This window comes from Barbus barbus (assembly GCF_936440315.1).
Source record: "Barbus barbus genome assembly, chromosome: 3".
In the NCBI taxonomy this organism is placed as follows: Eukaryota; Metazoa; Chordata; class Actinopteri; order Cypriniformes; family Cyprinidae; genus Barbus; species Barbus barbus.
In genome coordinates this window covers 1,484,945-1,506,084 of record NC_136731.1, presented here as the reverse complement: position 1 = coordinate 1,506,084, position 21,140 = coordinate 1,484,945, and the positions used below count along the sequence as shown (strand labels likewise).

At 40.7% G+C, this 21,140-nt stretch overlaps 2 protein-coding genes across 3 annotated transcripts in view; one reads left to right on the top strand and one right to left on the bottom strand.

Annotated features, from left to right (window-relative positions):
* Positions 1–21,140, bottom strand: part of LOC306856321 (uncharacterized protein) — a 1,000,538-nt gene that overhangs the window by 446,602 nt on the left and 532,796 nt on the right. The window lies entirely within an intron of this gene.
* Positions 22–8,567, top strand: LOC306847216 (uncharacterized protein). Of its 2 annotated transcripts, XM_079381044.1 has the most exons (4): positions 33–105; positions 755–900; positions 4,170–4,342; positions 5,035–8,561. In XM_079381044.1, exons 3-4 carry the CDS (start codon positions 4,204–4,206, stop codon positions 6,699–6,701), a joined length of 1,806 nt encoding a protein of 601 aa, XP_079237170.1. In that variant the 5' UTR covers positions 33–105; positions 755–900; positions 4,170–4,203; the 3' UTR covers positions 6,702–8,561. The 2 variants fall into 2 exon arrangements, with proteins under 2 accessions (XP_079237169.1, XP_079237170.1); XM_079381043.1 differs by lacking the exon at positions 4,170–4,342 and having other exon boundaries at positions 22–105; positions 5,035–8,567.

Genomic DNA, 21,140 nt, shown 5'->3' with positions numbered 1-21,140 from the left:
ATGCACCTAAAAGTAGTTTGCAATCCGCCATTAACCAAGAGAAGAAGAAGAAGAAGGGTCCGTGGTCTCGCGTCGAGTCCTCTGAGCAGAAGCGAGCAGTTGACGGTATTTCTCTCAAACACTTTCTATAGTTTCAGTAACATACACGGGCTCGTCTGTGTTGTTTTGATCGGGCTGAGTGTGGCTGTGATCCCATATCAAGTGCTGCTGCTGCTGCGACGTTCATCTTTAGACAGGAGCTTGAGTTGGGATGCAGATTTAAGCGTTTAACAAAGACTGTAAACAGCCTCATCTTTTATACATTTGTAGATCATAACCAAAAGTACCATGGTAAAACAGCAGCCTAACTAAATGTTGTTTACTATGAAAAACAGTAGTCTAAAGACATTTAGTTGCACATCAACAGAATGTCTAACAAAAATACTGTATTTATATTCCATTACTCTTTTAACATATTAAGTACATTAATAAAACAATTAAATTTGAATATCCTACTTTTCTGTCACAATACCAAAACCAGTGTAAATGCTTTTGATTTGTGGATTGAGACGTCTTCTAACTGGAGCGGTGCACAATGTTTGGATAGATACTGAAGGAGCATATTAAACTGATGTGCTCTTATAATGATTTACAGAGAGACAGCACTCAAAGATAGAAGTTGGAGGGCAGCTGCTTCACTTACATAAATGCTTAGATATGTAAATTAATTAAACAGACTCAGATTTATTGTTGCTGTTCTTCATCTTCCTCACAGAAATTCATGTTCAGTGAAGCTCCTCCCACAACAATGAGAGGAAGATTCCCATCAGCATCAGGAAGAGCAGAAATCTGATCGAAGACGGAGTTTAAAGATGAGTGATCCTGACCCCTGCAGAATCACACACACTGAAGAACACAGAGGTGGGTGTTTGTTCTTGATTCTTCATTCATTCATGATGCTGAGGAACATTCATGTTATAACTCTTCAAGCAGTTCATCAGATTTAGATCAATATTTAAACTATGCATTTAGTGAGACTTGTGACGTCACATATTAATTAGCATATTTATGACGCTTTGGCACTTCAGAACAGATGTATTTTAAAGACTCTATGCCGCGAACTTTAAATATTTCACATACTTTTGAAAATCCAGCACTTATTGGCCCTGATAAGCGTTCGTCACATTTGTAAACACGACGGCTTTCTTCTTTCGTGAGGGGGTTTGGCGACACGGCATCTTTGTTTCCCGGCGGACCGAATATAAACGCGACACTCCCGTGGAAATCCAGTTTAATTCAACCAGTCAGATGCATCAGACGTTTAGCCAACGTTTCGTGTCCGGGGCTGAGACTACACGTTAACCAGTAGTCACTCTCACTATACTCCTTAAATCATGACTTATAATCATGACAAAATCAACATCTGTGAGCGGCTGTATGCAGTGATTTTGGCTGCATACAGTGATGTTACACTATTGTCTCATGCAGTGCACTGCCTGTGTCTGAGTAACACACTATGTGCATATTAACAGACGAACTATGTTCATATTTAAAAGAACAAACGGTCAGGTGCTGTTTTGTACTCTTTACTGAGGAGTCTGCTGTGATATGATAAAAAAATCTATCAAGGTGTACTCTACTAATAAGCCGTGGCTGACAGGTGAAGTTTGCTCCTTACTGTAAAACTTTTTACTTTTTACTTACCTGTAAAAAGGCATTCACACCAGGCAAAAAAGGCCTTTGGGATAAAGCTCTCCACTCAGTTTACCAACAGCAAGGATACGAGGAGCTTATGGTAGGGATTTCAAATGCCCATTGCGTTTACTGTAGGTTTATGGCCAATGATCCTTCTCTTCCTGATGATCTCAATGAATTTTTTTCTCGGTTTGAGGATAAGAACACTGGAGTTGCACACATGCAGGAAGAGCCTTGTTCACCAGGCATTGCAGCTGACAGTAGACAGCATCTTCACTAAGATCAACCCACGGAAAGCTGCTGGGCCTGACCATGTCCCAGGTTGCGTGCTAAAAGGTTGTTCGGAGTAGTTAAAGGATGTCTTTTGTGACATATTTAACATTTCTCTCAGCCAGGCCAATGTACCCACCTGTCTAAAAAGCTCTATTATTATTCCACTTCCAAAAAAGTCCAATCCATCCTCAATGAACGACTACCGTCCAGTAGCCTTGACCCTCAATTGCTATGAAGTGTTTTGAGCGTCTAGTGATGAGTCATATCAGGTCTTGTCTTTCAACAAATCTGAACCCGCTTCAGTTTGCGTATAGAGCGAACCGCTCTACTGAGGACGCCATCTCCACCTCACACTGACACACCTGGAGAACAAGAACACCTACGACAGGATCGCACTAATGGACTTCAGCTCAGCATTTAATACAATCTTGCCTCAACAACTGCTGGAAAAGTTGTTGCTGCTGGGTCTGGATTCAGGAGTGTGTAGGTGGATTATGAACTTTCTGACAGGGAGACGACAGACCGTCAGAGTTGGCAGTTTAACATCTAAAACAATAACTGTGAGCACAGGTATGCCACAAGGGTGCGTTCTGAGTCCTTTATTGTTCACGTTGCTGACATATGACTGTACTGCCAGTTTTAATAGCAATCATGTCATCAAGTTCGCAGCCGATACCACTGTTGTCGGCCTTATTCCCAACAATGATGAATCGGCATACAGGAAAGAGGTGGAGAAACTCACAGCTTGGTGCACAACGCACTCAATCTGGCCCTCAACACCAATAAGACAATGGAGATGATTATAGACTTCAGGAGGGCTGGCCAACATCACCATCTCCCTCTGACTATAAACAGCTCTGAGGTGGAGAGGGTCCAAAGCACCCAAGTTTCTGGGGCTCCATCTGACAGACAAGCTGACTACTAGAGATAACACCTCAGCTGTTATCAAGAAAGCCCAACAATGCCTTCACTTTCTTCGTAGGCTGAAGAAGGTGGAACTTCCTATCTAAGCCATGACCCTGTTTTATAGAGGTACAGTAGAGAGTCTGCTGACCTACTGCATCTCGTCCTGGTTCGGTAGCTGTACAGCAGAGTAGAGACACAATCTCAGCCAGCTTGTGAGACCAGCAGAGAAAATTATTGGTGTCTCACTGCCACAGCTACAAGACATCTACACAGAGCACCACAACTCGGCTGTTCGCTCTGCGATGTGTTTTTCACTGCGTGAGAACATGAGAGCGGCACTGTTTGTCGGGGATAGCAACATAACTAAGGAGGGCGGGTCTTTGCGAACGGCCAACTGAATGTGCTGCTTTTCTGCCGCTCACTCCACTGAACAGACGCCGAGAGAGGCAATGCGGGGCAGTACTGGCGAAATCGTCCAACTGAACGATGGCTAAGGTTTATCCAAAAAAAAGTCACTGGGTTTGTCAACATGTACCTTTTATGGAAAAAAGTCGTTTTGAAAGTTGCTAAATCTAGTGCTTGTAGGAGCCAATGTGTTAATGTCTATGTGTTTTGGGCTGTCACCACTTGGGGGCAGTATGTGCACATTAGGGGTGTTCGATAAAAATGTCTTCACGATCTGCTTTTGAAGAAATATCGTAGTATCGTTCTACAGCGCACATTATATCAGCTGCAGTTCTATATGCTGTACAGTGCCACATACATTCACATCAGTGTTAACTCAGCGGTAGCGTTGCACTCACAAAACACTGCACTTATTCGCAATCACAAATATACGTTATTTGCGTGTTTTAAAGCCTTGCCAGTTAAGCTTTTCATGCGCTAGTGCTGAACACAAAAGAAGATATTTTGAAGAACGTGGTTAACCAAACCGTTGCTGGTCCACATTGACTTTGATAGTAGGAAACGTAGTTTTCCACGTTCTTCAAAATTGCTACACAGAGCCGTAGTTCACTGAGAACAGCTTTCATTTATCACAGAACGATTTCATAATCTTACGATTATATCGTTTGCGATTATGAATGCGATTTTGTGTAGCTTGTCAGAGAACTACGGCTCTGTATAGTAAATGCTGCTCCATCTGAAAGCAGGTGATTTACTGGTGATTGACCTGCTTTACTGACAACATGTGCGATTAATCGTGTTCGATTAACTGTGCAGCCCCAACTGAAAACAAATAAAAATTCGAAAATTTACAAATATACAATCTAGTCAACTTTACTGCAAAAGTTTGCCTTTTTTTTAATTTCACACAGTGACGTATCGATCTTCTATTGGTCTTCACGTGATATGAATTCACAGCTCCGAGTTTTTCCAGCCTTGAACGTGGAACGCAGTGAAATTCACTTAAGCTTGTGTTTTCAGTCTCCCACATCCAGTCATGGGCAAATGGCCACCAGTCCTCAGAAAGGGTTGACGGCACCAAAAGGTGATGGCTTAAAGCTGGACGATTTTCAAATCTTTCAAATCCGATTTTAAAACCATGGGAGCCCACAGACATGAAGCGAGTTCAACCGATTTTTAGCCTTATAATTAGGGCTGGGAGAGCTGGCCAAAAAAATTATCACGATAAATGTCAAATCTTTATTTCTTTCAAGTTTAAAGCCGGAATTTTGCTCCATTTGCTAATTTTCCATAAAATAAATATCTAAAAAAATTAATTTCTTAGTTTCTGTATTTTCTGATGAGTGATATTGTTTCAAATTGAGAAACTGATAATAATAATAATAATATTACTTTCTTTTGTCTTTGAACGATTATCTAATCGTGGCTTCCATAGTAATCACGATTAGAAATATAATTATATTCCTAGTGTCAAAATTGTAACGTTTTTGTTACATTTTATTACATTAGTTAAATATATTTAATAGTTCTCATTACAGAAATACTACATAAGCCTGTAATGTTGTACAATTAAACATTGGAAGATCAATGTATCTCATTCATGCAAAGTGTCGGGGACAAATCATTAATTATGCTAAAAATAATGGTAATTTTTTACTAACAGTTGTCTGTTTTCTGCTATTACATCAGGGCTCACTTTTATGGCCTTTCAATTCATAATCCTATCTTTGAATTATTTTGGTGTATTGAAAATAAAACTTTTCTCTTTCATTTCAGACCCTAAAGAAGAGAACGAGGAGAGTGAAATAGAGGGGAAACATCATGTCGAGCCTGAAGAGAAACCTCTGAGTCACTCGAAAACTACAACTGATGTTTTAAAGAAAAGAAGAGCTGAGAAATCTTCCACCTGCCTTCAGTGTGGAGAGAGTTTCCCATACAAACAAAGTCTTGAGATTCACATGAGAGTTCACACTGGAGAGAAACCGTACGCATGTGATCAATGCGGCAAAACATTTCTTGTGTCGTCAGCCCTGAAGACTCACATGATGACCGTTCATACGACGGAGAAGCCACATTCCTGTTCTTTATGTGGAAAGAGTTTTCCACTGCTGCAAAGTTTGAAATTACATCAGAAAACACATACTGGTGCGAGAGACTGCATGTGCTTTGAGTGTGGGAAGACTTTTACTTGGGAAAAAAATTTAAAACAGCACCAGAAGATCCACACTGGAGAGAAATCTCACAAGTGTTCACACTGTGACAAGAGATTCAGTTGGTTAGCACATCTGAAAAGACACGAGCAGATCCACACCACAGAGAAAACACACAAGTGTGATGTGTGCGGGAAGAGCTTTGCACGCAAAAAACATGTTAGAGTCCATATGAAGATCCACATGGGAGAAAAGCCATACGCATGTGATCAATGTGGAAAGAGGTTCACTCAATCGTCAAACCTTAAAGGACACATGAGGATCCACACTGGAGAAAAGCCGTACACATGCGATCAATGTGGAAAGAGATTCTCATTAAAAAACTGTCTTGATGTTCACATGAGAATCCACACCGGAGAAAAGCCGCACGCATGTCATCAATGCAGTAAAACGTTTCTTAGGGCATCAGACCTGAAGAAACACCTGACGGTTCACATGCAAGAGAAGCCACACTCATGTTCGTTATGTGGAAAGAGTTTTTCACTGCTGCAAAGTCTAAAATTACATCAGAAATTACACAACACCGTGAGAGATCATGTGTGCTTTGAGTGTGGGAAGACTTTTACTTTGGTAAACCATTTAAAACAGCATCAGATGATCCACACTGGAGAGAAACCTTACAAGTGTTCACACTGTGACAAGAGATTCAGTCAGTCAGGACATCTGAAAAAACACGAGCAGATCCACACTGGAGAAAAGCCACACATGTGTGATCAGTGCGGAAAGAGATTCGCATTAAAAAACTATTTTGATGTTCACATGAGAATCCACACTGGAGAAAAGCCATATGCATGTGATCAATGCGGCAAAACATTTCTTGTGTCAAGAGCACTGAAGAGACACCTGGCAGTTCATACGGGGGAGAAGCCATATTCATGTTCCTTGTGTGGAAAGGATTTTCCAGTGGAGGAAAGTTTAAAATCGCATCAGAAAACACATACTGGTGTGAGAGCGCATGTGTGCTTTAAGTGTGGAAAGACTTTTACTTTAGCAAGCTATTTAAAACTGCACCTGCGGATCCACACTGGAGAGAAACCTTACAACTGTTCACACTGTGACAAGAGATTCAGTCAGTCGTCAAATCTGAAAACACACGAGAGGACTCACACTGGAGAGAAAACACACACATGTGATCAGTGCGGGAAGAGTTTCGCTTTTAAAAGTCGACTGAAGCTACACATGAAGATCCATTCAGTGAAGAAACTGAGCAATAAAGTCTCGTCTGTGTCCTAACTGCCACAACATTTTCATGGTTGCTTGGAAAGTATCTTTGAATTTGCTGTAAGAAATCAAATACACTGCTGGACGATAATCAATCATTTGTAATCTATAATTTTTTCTTAATGGCAATTTTATGATTGATTTTTATATACTACAAACACTTATTTCAATTTTCTGCACAGGATAAGGTAGAAACTTTAGTTTCTGTACTGTAATAAATGTCAATTAGAACTGCATCATTCATAAATTTGATTTATTTGTTTATTGTCTTAACGTTTCACCAGTTCATTCTGCTTTTTATTCAGATTATTTCCCGCTGCTTTGTCCATATTAGGGATTTCCTGGCACGCCTTAAGTTCAATTGCAATGATTACATTTTATGGTTCCCACGGGTCCTTGAAATCCTTGAAAGTTAGTAAATCTAAAAAAAAAAAATACACGGCCCTGTAAAGTTTTTGAAAATAAACATGCATAGATACAGGTCCTTGGAAGTGCTTGAATTTATTTTGTCCCAAGTTTCCTGGAAAAAATTCCATATTCCCTCCGGTCTGTTAATGTGTTATTTTGCCAACACTTTACATACTAGCTTGCTTGATTCACGTTAGTTACGCGCATTTATGCATTACGTTAAGTGTTTCCCGCGTGAGATGCTTTGTGTTGTACGTTGCATGACGTTCACACGCGCACAAAACTACTACAATGATTCCTCAAAGTTTCACAAGACACGCCGTGTTCAGGAATCATAAATAATCTAGTGATGTCAAACGATTAAACTTTTTGTTTGTATAATATATGTGTATTTATTATGTACAGTCATGACCAAAAATATCGGCACGCTTAGTAAATATGACCAAACAAGGCTGTGAAAGTTAATCCTCCAAATCTTTTATAAAAATCTAATCTTTCATTGGATAAGAATTTAAAATGGGGGAAATATCATACCCCTGTTTTGCCTTCTTGTTGTTGGCTGAATAGAAGTCAAATGTATATTTCATTACTCTAATGAAGAAATGAAACCGGTTGGATTAGAGAACATTTCATTATGTGAAGAGAGTATTAGAGTATGTGGAAAAAGACACTACAAATATTTAACATTCAATAATTATTCAAAGTCAAGTAGCCTACACCCAATGAACCTTTTTATGCTTGAAGCTTTACCTGATTGAATTGTGTTTTTATGTTTAGTTATTTTGTGCTGATGTGTTTTTTTAGTACCAAATGAGTATTAGTTCAATAACTTGCCCTTCTGCCAGTTTTCACCTCTGATATTATAACGCATCAGAATTAAAGTTACGTAATCTATAGTATGCAGAAGTATTTTTGTAGGGTCTGATGCCATGGTGAATTGTAATTTAGGCGCTCCATTGATCATGGCAACCTACCGAGAGTGGATTGAACGAACACGATTCAGCTGTTCTGAAACCGGAAACTCAAGATTTCAACTCAGACTTCAAGTTTTAACAAAGGGTTTGTTGAAACTCTTTTCTGTAGCAAATCAGCTCAAAAAGGAAATGTATATAAATAATTATGATTTATTATAATTATATCAGCTGACAGTTGTAACTCTAGCCATCAACTAATCTGTTCGTCCAATGAACATTCTGTGCAAGTTCATATCAACTCTACGAATAGTTGCACAGTCTTTCATAGACATTCACGTTTAAACTCGATATAAACAACGTATCAAATGCATTTGGCTTCTAGATTTGTATATTAAGTTGCTCAAGTATTTGAAACTAAAACTTACCACTAACGCTCTCGTGCTTTTTACGTTTAAATCTTTATTACAAACAGTAAAAACTTTGTTTTTCTACCTCCACAAGAGCATATGTTGCCTTGTTTATCTAATAGTGCACTTTTCTTTGTTTTAACCCTGCTAAAAAAAAAAATAAGCCCAATAGAAACAATCACAGAAATTCCAGTGGTTTCCATTAAAATACCATTATAAACCATTAGCTTTTTCCAGTAAAAGCATTACAAAATTCATTTTTTTAGTGTGTTTTGGGCATTTTTCCAATAGGATTTAACATCCCACCAATATAATCCATCATATACCAGTAGACATCATTTTAGTTTCCATTAAAACCAATACAATTCCCATCATAACCATTAAATCCATTACATTTTCTATTGTGTTTTGGGCAGGCTTCTTTTGTTTTTTTCAGCAGAGCCAAAAAGCCTGTGAAACACAGTAGATGTTAATTATATCTATTTATTGTGAAATTACTACATTTCCATGTCAAACGATCGCTGCAACCACGTGCAGTGTGAACGCTTTAATCCGTTAACATGAGTGCGGAAAAAAATACGCACCGCAATCAAGAGTATGTGTGAAACTGGCGTAATAGCTGTCATTGCTACTGAGCCGTGTAATGCGTTTTCTTTAACCGATATCTGAGGGAAACAGCGTGAAACATTACACAAACAACTACTTAACCGCAGATAAAGTTAGCATAATCATCAATAAAGTGTATTCTGAGATCTTATATCACTGTATTAGTTCACTGAGGCGCGTTACGCTTCGTTGGGGAATCCTGGAGTGTGACGTATGAGCAGTGGTGTAGTCTAGTTTTTTGTAGTGAGCATACTGTGCTTTAGCCCTCCCTCACCCAGCCGTCCCAAAGCGACACCCTATAAGCTCCACTAACTAATGCGTACTGACAGCTTTCTGAAAGACTGCTTATGTGATATCAACATGTCAATTTATTATAAGCAACACAAGACAGCCAATGACATTTACAGCTGGGGAGACTGGACTGGTTTTCTACTGTGTTAATCATCAACCTCAGCCAGTTAAGAGCTATATTTTTCCTGAATATGGTCCCTGGAGCACAGGTTTTATCAGCTGGCAATTTTCAATGCTCATTTAAGAGTGCCTTAAGTCCCTAGTCTTTTGAATGTTTAAATGGGCAAGGCATAAAAACGCATGCAAATGATCAGCTTTCGTGGCGATGCACAGCAGTGACGCATTTTTAGGATGGCTTCAGCCAGTCAGTTGAAATGAAAGAGTTGCGTAATAGCAATAGCACTGGTCATCAACAGAAACAGTGTGATTTTCAAAAAAGTCAGTGCTTCGATCGCAACACAGGCGGGGTGAATACAGAAATCCTTGACCTTTGCTAGTGGGTATACACCGTATACCTGCGTATCATGTAGACTACACCACTGTATGAGGGGAACCCCAGAATCACAGCACAGCATCACACAAGCCATGATACAAAGTTACAGAAACTAAGCAACCGAAAGCAATATACATGTCTTCCTCAGATGTAATGTTAGTTCTGTACTTCAGCATTGGGTAAAAGAGCATTATAATCTCCTTTGTGGTAGAGTATTTATAAACAGATTTAATATTTTGGAAGTGAATTCTGGAAAGTGAATATGAATTATTGAATTTTTAATTATGAAAATGTGTGTGAAATATTTTGAATTGAAATATTCACAGCTTAAATAAACAACTATGTTCAATTTCAGGACCTAAAAATGCAAGCCCTGGAAATACAAGGCATTAAAATGCAAGCACTGTTAATTGCAATGCATCTTTTTTTCAATTTGTGGAATTCAGCATGCTTTATATTTCAAAAACTATTGTCATTATTCTACGTGTCCCTACCAATATCCAGCGACTACCAAGCTGTCCCTAGCAATAACTTTGATCAAACAATTAAATATGTTTTTGTAATTTCAGGTGCATCTGAAAGGTCATACCATTGACATATACCTAAGAAGTTAAAGTGAATACGTTAGAAAACTGCGCGGTTTCAAGGTTTCAATTTTCAATTAAATGCATTTCATACATGAGAGGAGTTGCACACCGGACGAGAAGCGCAGCACCGCATTTAGAACAACTCTCAGTTATTGCACCCAATTCAAGACAGCAGTCTAAAATGGTAAATATAAAAGTTCACCTCAGGATAGGTGCATCAATGAATTTGAAGTACAGTGTTTGACAAAACAGAGCAAATGGAAAGAGAAAGTGCGACCTATGCTATTATTAGATACAGACAGAAAGACAAACATTGTGCAGAAAGATACACAATCTTCCAGCCTAGGATAAAGTCAATATGAACATTAATAATAATTTGGGGCAAATATAATGTGGATTGTATGGTAAACTGTAAGTGGCACTCTGTGGGTTCAGCAGGATTTGGAACATACGTCCTGAGTCACCGCGAAATGAGAGCGTGCGGTTTATCTGTCAATCAAATGTGCATGAAAGTTCCGTTACTACAGCAACAGCAGAGTTCTCCTTCTAGGGAATTCCACGCTGTGCCCCCTAGGGGACACTATGGGGAATGCAGTCTGCATGACCGGTGTCTGAAGCAGGTGTGAAACAACGCCAATCTATTGGCCCACATTGCCCATTACGTCAAAGGGTGGGGTGCCCGGAAGTATTTAGGGCACCTGCTGAATACGTCATCCTCTTTGCTGTCTTCAGGAACCGTCTGTTTGAAATGCGTGAAATCAGTTTCTCGGTCATGATCTGCGAGATCCGCACACCTGTGACACGGCCACAAAACAGAGACATTGTGTTAATTTCAGATATTCTAATTATTTCAAACATTGCTAATGATGCATTGATAATTGTGTGTTTATATTTTTGTTATGGTAATGTTATTTATGTATACTGTTTTGAGTTGGAATATGAGGGACTCTTATTCAAAATGGCCACTAATTTAGGAAGGAGGGATGGGTGGCCATTTTGTTTTTTGAGGTAATGGCACATGGCAGGACGAGGGGTATATTTGGAGAGGCTGGCAAACAAAGGTGCTGGGAAATGCCTTGCTCTCGCTAGTGCCAGTGCCATGGATTTATCACGTTGGGTTACTGACCAGAGGATTCATTGAATTGGGGGGCTGAGGCCTATTTGGCAGTGAAAGTTTTCTGTCTCGGATCGTTTGAAGGATTTTTCCCCTTTTTCCTGGAGCATTGCAGGTGGGGTCCAGGAATCCCTGAGAGGATAACGTGGGTGAGACTGATCGGGTTTTTTGTCCCTTTTATCACTTTTTCTTTTTTTGCTGGACTCTTTGTGTTTTTTGGACTGCTTCTTTGTTGTGGACTCTGATGGATGGCATTTGGATATCTGTGCCTTTATAGGACTCCTGGACTCAATATTTCACTTGCCTTTTGGACTCAATTTGCTTATTTACCTTCCAATATGCTGTTATTTGTGCTGTAGGATTGAACAATGTTTGTTTGAAGTTTATATGTTTAGCAATACATGTACTGAATCCCTGAGAAACTAATGTTTGGCACCTGCTTTATTGAATTGACGGTTGGTGAACTGGTTAAAACAAGATTACCCAAGAAAAGAATCCTTTGGTAACAACAGGACTTAAAGGAGGTTAAGTTTAAATTGTTACAGATGGTGGCCCGTACGGGGAATTCTTGTGAAAAGTAAATTGATGTTCAACTGTATTGTTAATTTATTAATGGGCCTAGGGTTTTATATTTACAATGGAAACTGATAATGCTAATCCTGATGCTGAGGTACTTCCGGTAGATAATGTGGGTGTAGCAGAGTCTCTTCCTTTTAACCCTGCTCCAATTGGAGGCAATTACCGAAACCCAGAATCTGTAGTGGAAATAAGTTCCCTATTAAGTGGAATGTATATTGATAGCCCAACTGAAGAAAGTAATCGAGGAAAGTGAGGACAAGTGACTTGGGCACTACCAACTGGTATTTGCCACCACCAGCATATGGCATAACTCGATATAACACGCCCTGCTGGATTTCCCATCTCATCCGATCACTTGGTTCATCCTTCATATCTACTTTAGCCATCAGTTCCTTTACATACTCATCTTGTTCTTGAGATGCTGCTATCTCAGACAGTGAAGTGGGCAACTCAAAGTTCCAAAGGGCGGTCCGTTTGGCTACACACGTGGCCACAATTGCTTGAGCCTGACTGGACCTTGACAGGGCATCAGGTACCACATTCATTCTCCCTTTCCTGTATTGCACCTGGAATTGGAACCGTTGCAGTCTCAAGGTCCATCTGGTGAGTCTAGATGTTGTCTTTGGAGCGTTAAAGGCCCATGATAATGCTGCATGGTCAGTATATACTACAAAGGGTACCCCCTCCAAGTAATAGTGCCATTTTTCTACTGCCCATACCACAGCGAGGCACTCTTTCTCTGATGTCGAATAGTTTAGTTCTGCTCCCCTTAAACATCTCGAGGCATAAGCGATAACTAATTCTTTATTGTCAATCTTTTGCACAAGTACAGCTCCCAGTCCATTAGCACTGGCATCAGTTTGCACTTGAAAGGGATATTGTAAATCTGGTTGGGCCAGCACAGGGGCTTGTTGTAGAGCAGCTTTCAGCTTCTCCACACTCTGCTGGCATTCTTCAGTCCATGTCCAAGCTACATTTTTCTTCTGCAAATGATACAATGGGGAAGCAAGCTCAGCCAACTGTGGAATGAACTTATGGTACCATCCAATCAGGCCCAAGAACCTCTGCAATGAAGGAAGATCATGAGGAATGGGATAGTTTGTAATGGCAGCTGTCTTTTCTGGATCCACCTCCACCCCTTTTCCTGAGACCACATGGCCTAAGAATCGTAACTCGGTCTTAAGAAAAGGGGTGGAGGTGGATCCAGAAAAGACAGCTGCCATTACAAACTATCCCATTCCTCATGATCTTCCTTCATTGCAGAGGTTCTTGGGCCTGATTGGATGGTACCATAAGTTCATTCCACAGTTGGCTGAGCTTGCTTCCCCATTGTATCATTTGCAGAAGAAAAATGTAGCTTGGACATGGACTGAAGAATGCCAGCAGAGTGTGGAGAAGCTGAAAGCTGCTCTACAACAAGCCCCTGTGCTGGCCCAACCAGATTTACAATATCCCTTTCAAGTGCAAACTGATGCCAGTGCTAATGGACTGGGAGCTGTACTTGTGCAAAAGATTGACAATAAAGAATTAGTTATCGCTTATGCCTCGAGATGTTTAAGGGGAGCAGAACTAAACTATTCGACATCAGAGAAAGAGTGCCTCGCTGTGGTATGGGCAGTAGAAAAATGGCACTATTACTTGGAGGGGGTACCCTTTGTAGTATATACTGACCATGCAGCATTATCATGGGCCTTTAACGCTCCAAAGACAACATCTAGACTCACCAGATGGACCTTGAGACTGCAACGGTTCCAATTCCAGGTGCAATACAGGAAAGGGAGAATGAATGTGGTACCTGATGCCCTGTCAAGGTCCAGTCAGGCTCAAGCAATTGTGGCCACGTGTGTAGCCAAACGGACCGCCCTTTGGAACTTTGAGTTGCCCACTTCACTGTCTGAGATAGCAGCATCTCAAGAACAAGATGAGTATGTAAAGGAACTGATGGCTAAAGTAGATATGAAGGATGAACCAAGTGATCGGATGAGATGGGAAATCCAGCAGGGCGTGTTATATCGAGTTATGCCATATGCTGGTGGTGGCAAATACCAGTTGGTAGTGCCCAAGTCACTTGTCCTCACTTTCCTCGATTACTTTCACAATAATCCTTTGGGGGCTCATCTTGGGAGGATGAAGACCCTATTGAAAATCTTGGAGGTGGCATGGTGGCCTGAAGTTAGGAAGGATGTGTGGAAACACGTTAAAGAATGTGTTGTGTGTCAGCAATACAAACCTTCCAATACAAAACCGTTGGGTTTTCTTCAATCAACTGAAGTAAATGAGCCAGGTTATATGTTTGGCATTGACCTTATGGGCCCCTTACCGAGAAGTAAGAAGGGCAATATTTTTCTTCTGGTGGTGGTTGACTACTTTACGAAATGGGTGGAACTTTTTCCTTTAAGAGACAGTAAAACACCACGTATCTGTCAAATCTTGAAGGATGAAATCTTCAATCGATGGGGAGTGCCCAAGTACCTCCTTTCAGATCGAGGCCCACAGTTCCTCAGCCAGCTCTTGGTTGACTTGTGTAAGAATTGGGGTGTGACTCAAAAATTAACCACTAGTTATCACCCTCAGACCAACCTTACTGAAAGGGTTAATAGGACCCTAAAAACCATGATGGCTTCTTATGTGGGGGAGAATCACAGAGAATGGGATAAATGGCTGGCAGAGTTCCGATTTGCATTAAATAATGCCAAGCATGAAACTACCAATAGGACTCCTGCAGAGCTCACTTTGGGAAGACCTCTGAAAGGACCTCTAGAGAGACTGATCTATTATGCACCTAACCCCTCTCAAACTTCTTATTCAATAGTAGAAAGACAACACCAGCTTGCTGAAGAAGTTAAAAGATCTATAAGCAAAGCACAACTTAGACAAGCCAGGTATTATAATACCCATAGAAGAGAAGTGCACTTTCAGGTGGACGACCTGGTCTGGGTGAGGGCCCATCCTGTTTCGAAAGCTTTGGAGTATTACTCCTCTAAGTTAGCTCCACGTTGGTCAGGGCCAGCTAGGGTGAAGAGTAAGCTGGGGCCAGTCAATTATCGAGTCAAATGGATTCACCCAAATGATAAAGAAGAAACCGTGAATATTGTTAATTTAAAACCTTTCTGGGGAAACCTCCCTGAATAGCCGCTGGGGGGAGGGGTGTGGGGGGGGGGATGTGAGGGGAGACTCTGTGACACGGCCACAAAACAGAGACATTGTGTTAATTTCAGATATTCTAATTATTTCAAACATTGCTAATGATGCATTGATAATTGTGTGTTTATATTTTTGTTATGGTAATGTTATTTATGTATACTGTTTTGAGTTGGAATATGAGGGACTCTTATTCAAAATGGCCACTAATTTAGGAAGGAGGGATGGGTGGCCATTTTGTTTTTTGAGGTAATGGCACATGGCAGGACGAGGGGTATATTTGGAGAGGCTGGCAAACAAAGGTGCTGGGAAATGCCTTGCTCTCGCTAGTGCCAGTGCCATGGATTTATCACGTTGGGTTACTGACCAGAGGATTCATTGAATTGGGGGGCTGAGGCCTATTTGGCAGTGAAAGTTTTCTGTCTCGGATCGTTTGAAGGATTTTTCCCCTTTTTCCTGGAGCATTGCAGGTGGGGTCCAGGAATCCCTGAGAGGATAACGTGGGTGAGACTGATCGGGTTTTTTGTCCCTTTTATCACTTTTTCTTTTTTTGCTGGACTCTTTGTGTTTTTTGGACTGCTTCTTTGTTGTGGACTCTGATGGATGGCATTTGGATATCTGTGCCTTTATAGGACTCCTGGACTCAATATTTCACTTGCCTTTTGGACTCAATTTGCTTATTTACCTTCCAATATGCTGTTATTTGTGCTGTAGGATTGAACAATGTTTGTTTGAAGTTTATATGTTTAGCAATACATGTACTGAATCCCTGAGAAACTAATGTTTGGCACCTGCTTTATTGAATTGACGGTTGGTGAACTGGTTAAAACAAGATTACCCAAGAAAAGAATCCTTTGGTAACAACAGGACTTAAAGGAGGTTAAGTTTAAATTGTTACACACCCTCTCTAAACAGGTTGTTGGATATCACAGATACTACTGGGTTGTTATGACGATGAAGTGTGAGCACAGAGTCGTTTCAGCCCTGATCCTGCGGGATTCTAATATGCAAGTTATTGTGTGTGGAGAGCCTCGCTGGGCATGAATATATTTTTATGCTTTGTGGAGAGAGGCTTGCGAGTTTTCTCTCCCAGGGTTTTTAGCACCTAGAGTGGTTATGGGGAATGTCTCTTCCAGTGTTAAGCCAGAGTGCCGCTGTCTGCAGACGGTTATGCTCCAGCCCGACTTACTTAGTTAAAGAGCCATATTCCAGAACAAAGTTGGGTTCCCCTTGGCATAAGTTCTTCCGATTAAGCGCTGAAGTCTTTGTTTAGGAATCTGCTATTTGAGGATAGCTGTGTTCCATCTTGGAGACTGCTTCCCTTTATTTTTAGGATTAAATAGTGGTCTCCGTGAGCCCCTTGCATGGACTGTGCTGTCTCCCCTCCGGGCTTTTACATAGATGGCCCACTTCCTTGATCTGGGCTATCTTCAGCCTTATCTGAGTAACTGCTATTTGAGGATAGCTGTGTCCAGCCTTCTAGTGTTATGGCCTCAGCTTACATCAGGCTTTGATCACTGACTATGTTATGTGTTCGCTCTTTAGCGAATCATTTACTAATGGTCCGGATCTCCCTCTTGTGAGCTTCTGGTCAATAACACGGTGCTTCGCTAGCCTAATGTGGGACTGACATGGATTGGAGACCTCCTTAGTATAATCATCTGAGGGTGGTTATATTCCAGCCATTATGGCAGGTCGGGCTTACTTGAATACAGCTATCTGAGGCTAGCTGTCTTCTACTGCAGTTACGGTGAGCCCTCTTATGGAGTGGTCCCCTTTCCTAGAGCCTAGCTGTCTGAGGATAGCTATGTGCTAGTTGAGCCCTTACCTACACAATGCTATCTCTCCTGCTAGGGTTGTAAGTAGATAGCCCACTCTTTGTGGTCTGAGTAGTTTCAGTCAGTCCCCCTTCCGGTATCCCTTCCTAGGTATATAGCTATCTGAGGATATCTGTGTGCTAGCTCGGTGACTGCTCCACTTCTTAGGGTCTTTAAGTAGTGGTTTCCTTGAGCCTTTGCATACACAATGCTATCTCACCTGCTAGGGTTGTAAGTAGATGGCCCACTCTCTGTGGTCAAGGCAGCTCTGTAGGAAGGCTATCTTAGCTATGTTATTCTGGTCCACAAGCCTTCATAAGACCTTAGGGACATAGCTATCTGTGGATAGCTGTGCTCTTAACTTGAGTGGGATGTTCCCCTTGATCTTTTCAGGTTCCCCTGTTTCTGCCAAGTTGTGTGAGCAGCCTGTGGCATGGCCCCCTTTCTAAGGCTGGGCTTAGGTGTATGTATGTAGCTTCCTTGGTGCTCTCCAACCAGGACAGGCATGTGCCTCGGCACGGCGTGGTTGGATTTCCTTCCCCATAGTGCCCCCTAGGGGGCGCAGTGTGGGGTTCCCTAGAAGGAGAACATCTCGGGTTACGCATGTAACCATGGTTCCCTGAGAGGGAACGAGACGCTGCGCCCCCTTGCCATGCCTTCAGCCTGCCTGTCTACGTCTCCTTCAGACAGCTAAGTGGATGACGTATTAAGCAAGTGCCCTCTTATACTTCTGGGCACCCCGCCTATGATGTCATTGGCCATGTGGGTCAATAGATTGGCGTTGTTTCACATGTGCTTCGGACACTGGTCATGCAGACTGCATTCCCCATAGTGCCCCCTGGGGGGCGCAGCATCTCATTCCCTCCATGGTTACATGCATAACCCGAGATGTTTTCTTTCAGAATCATCCTAGGTTGGTTAATATTAAAATAAAGTGATGCGTGATAAAGACACCCAGAGCTCTGATGCTGATGTGGTTGGTTCACAAAGTCAAAATTGTGTAATTGTCTATTAAACATATTAATTAAAAAAACACTCTGTATATGAATTATGAATATGTTGGCTATAGAGTTATGTCCCCACCAATGTGCTTACAATGAAACCTACCCCCTTGCCTCCCTGGCTCTTCCTGCTAATGAAGAGCCAGTAGAGGAAGCAAATAAGCAATTTCAGGAAGCCAATCTATTGCATTGTAAATCAATCAGTCTACATGAAGTCAGTATGCAAAATTGAAACTAGAAGTGATATATGTTTAAATAAATATGTAAATAACGCCCAACAGCTACTGAAGCCACGGATCAGGGAGCTCCATTCATAGCTTTTTGAGTCATGAAATGTTAGTGAAAATCCTCAAGAATGCTGTTGGTGGCTGGCAACTTTTTTCAAAAACGCTGGCGGGGAAAGAGTTAAGTGTCTGAGAGAAGATGTCTTGTATATGACTGTGGTTATTTGTGTTCGTTATATTTTTAACTGTTTTATTGTTTTAACACTGTTGTAGTATTATGTCCTTTATAAATAAACTTGAACTTAAAAATCCTAATTCATGTATAGTTCACCATCAACAGTTAAAAGTCAAATAAGTAGAGACAGAAACAGACACCGGAGAACAGGAAGCTCTTTAAAATACAAAAACAATACAGTTTTACATTTATACATTTGATACTTTTATAAAGTTCACTTAGTACACCTCTAATATACTCCACTTTAATCATGCACTTAACATCAGGAGAGCTGATATTAGAGACCTGAGACGGCTGTTTTTAGGAATAGTTTACCCCCAAAAATGGTTTGATCATTGACATAAATGGCATTTTCATTTTGAGTGAACTATCCCTTTAATATTACAATTATTTCTCTGAAATGAGCAAATGTACGGGAAACGTACCTGCATAGGGAAAATCAGTTAACAAGCATAAATATCATAATAGCATTAAACTAGGAATTAAGTGTGCTTGTGATGTAAAAACTGACACTGACTTCAGTTAAATACAGCTGTGTGTTTTTCAGCTCTATATTTATCAGCAGGTTAAACTGAGCTGCAGGTGTTCAGTGAATGAGATGCAGGCTTCTCAGCTGAAATACAGCACACTACAGTACAGCAGCTGCTCTGTGGATTCACTACAGAGTGTTCGTCCTGGTTGTGATTCGATCACTGATGTCTACAACAGCAGCGAACAGACTTCATCATATTACGAACATCAGGCCTTATGAACAAGTACAGCACACAGTCAGCAAGTGGATTCACAAACACGGGCAATTGTGTATAGAAGTAAGATTTTACAAAGAATACATCAAGAAAAAAAGTGTAATCGTACAAATAATAAAAAATCAATACCATAATCACAGCAGGGAGAATGAGAAATGTGTAAGTCAACAGCACCAGGAACAAACTGCCTAAAATAAATTTGCGCTTGAGAGCAGTCAGAGATATTGAGCGAGAAAGACCTCGCCAAGTACCAGCAAAACAGAGAATGATGATGGGGTAGGGAATTAAACACGCTATACACACGGGTAGACGTCTATAATAAATAAGAGGGGGCTTTATTTCTGCAAAGATCAGAGGCACCATCCAGACGATCACAGAAATAAAACAGGAGAGTTTGAGTGAATGGTGAGATTTGTACCAGATAGGCTGAGAAACCAGAAAATATCGTTCAAAAGCAACACATGCCATAAAATACAGACCCGCAATCAAAGCATAGAGATATGCATCAGTCAGTTTCCATGTCATTGAGGTTGTTGTTGCTGTTAAAATACAAATGACCTGCATGAGATCTGAAAGTATCAAATTACTAACAAAAACTGAAGCAGCAGGCCGAGATTTGATGATGAAACACAATGCAATCAGAGTTAAGATCATGACTGGAATCTCAATGACTGACAGGACACGGATAAACACAAAGAATGTATAATCTTGTTTCCTCATAAATTTAATCAAGTCCCTAAAGAGTAACTCATCATCTGATGCAGTTGAGTCATTGATGCTGATGTTATGTTGTGCCATTGTTTCACAAATTCCTGAGAGGAAGCACTAAATAACAAACCAGTTATTAGTTTTAATATGCAAGAAATTCTTTAATATCTCATTGTAAAATTGTATTATTTATAAACCAGATGGTCTGATGTTTCTTCTGTATAATGTTGCCATTCAAATGGGTCATGTGTGATGTTACAGGGATAGTTCACCCAGAAATGAACACTGTGTCATCATTTACTGTTTCAAACCTGAAAAAAAAATCCTCTTCTGCACACAGATGAAGATAGTTTAAAGAATTCTGAGAGATTTCTGAAGAGATTTGATTACTTTATCTGATGAATTACTTGTTTGGCTCTCAGCGAAGGCGGTCGCATTTTTTCTCTCAAAAAAAATTATTTCTCTCTTTTTTCTTCACCTCCTAACCTCGACCCCTCGCCTTCGCTGCTTTGTTCCGCCAGCCTGACAAGCGGGTCCGACCGGCGCCGAGAATGGCTGCAGGACCGGATGGCTGCTTGCCGGAACTGGATTACTCCCCTGTTGCAGTCGTGTGACTTTGTTGTTGATTGACTTTGTGCTTTTTGTTGCTGGGGTGTTTTTTCTGTTCTCACACTGTACTCTCATAAGAATATAGTCTGTGAATTATTTTTTTTCTCCCCCCTCTCCTCATGTCATGCTGTATATTTCCTCACTACAAATTCCTCGTATGTGTAAACATACTTGGCGAATAAAGCTCATTCTGATTCTGAACAGATTTAATTTAGATTTTTATTCACATATTTACACTGAACAGCAAACAGAAACAGAACCTCATTGGTTCTTCTGGATCTCAAACGTGCTGTGAAACACAAGAATGATCCTCATTGATTCTGACACAAGCAAGTGTGCTTGAGCTTCTGTTTGCCATGACTACTGTGTGCTGATTCATGTTTATCTGTGAATAAAAGACTCAATTAAATCTGTTCAGCAGATAAATCAATCAAGTCTCTTCAGAAGATGCAGACTGAACCGCTCAATTCATCTGGGTTTCTTTATGAACTCTGTGTTGACTGTCAGTGGAGGGAAAGAAATCTCTCAGATTTCATTAAATATATCTTCAGTTGTGTTCTGAATGTGAAGA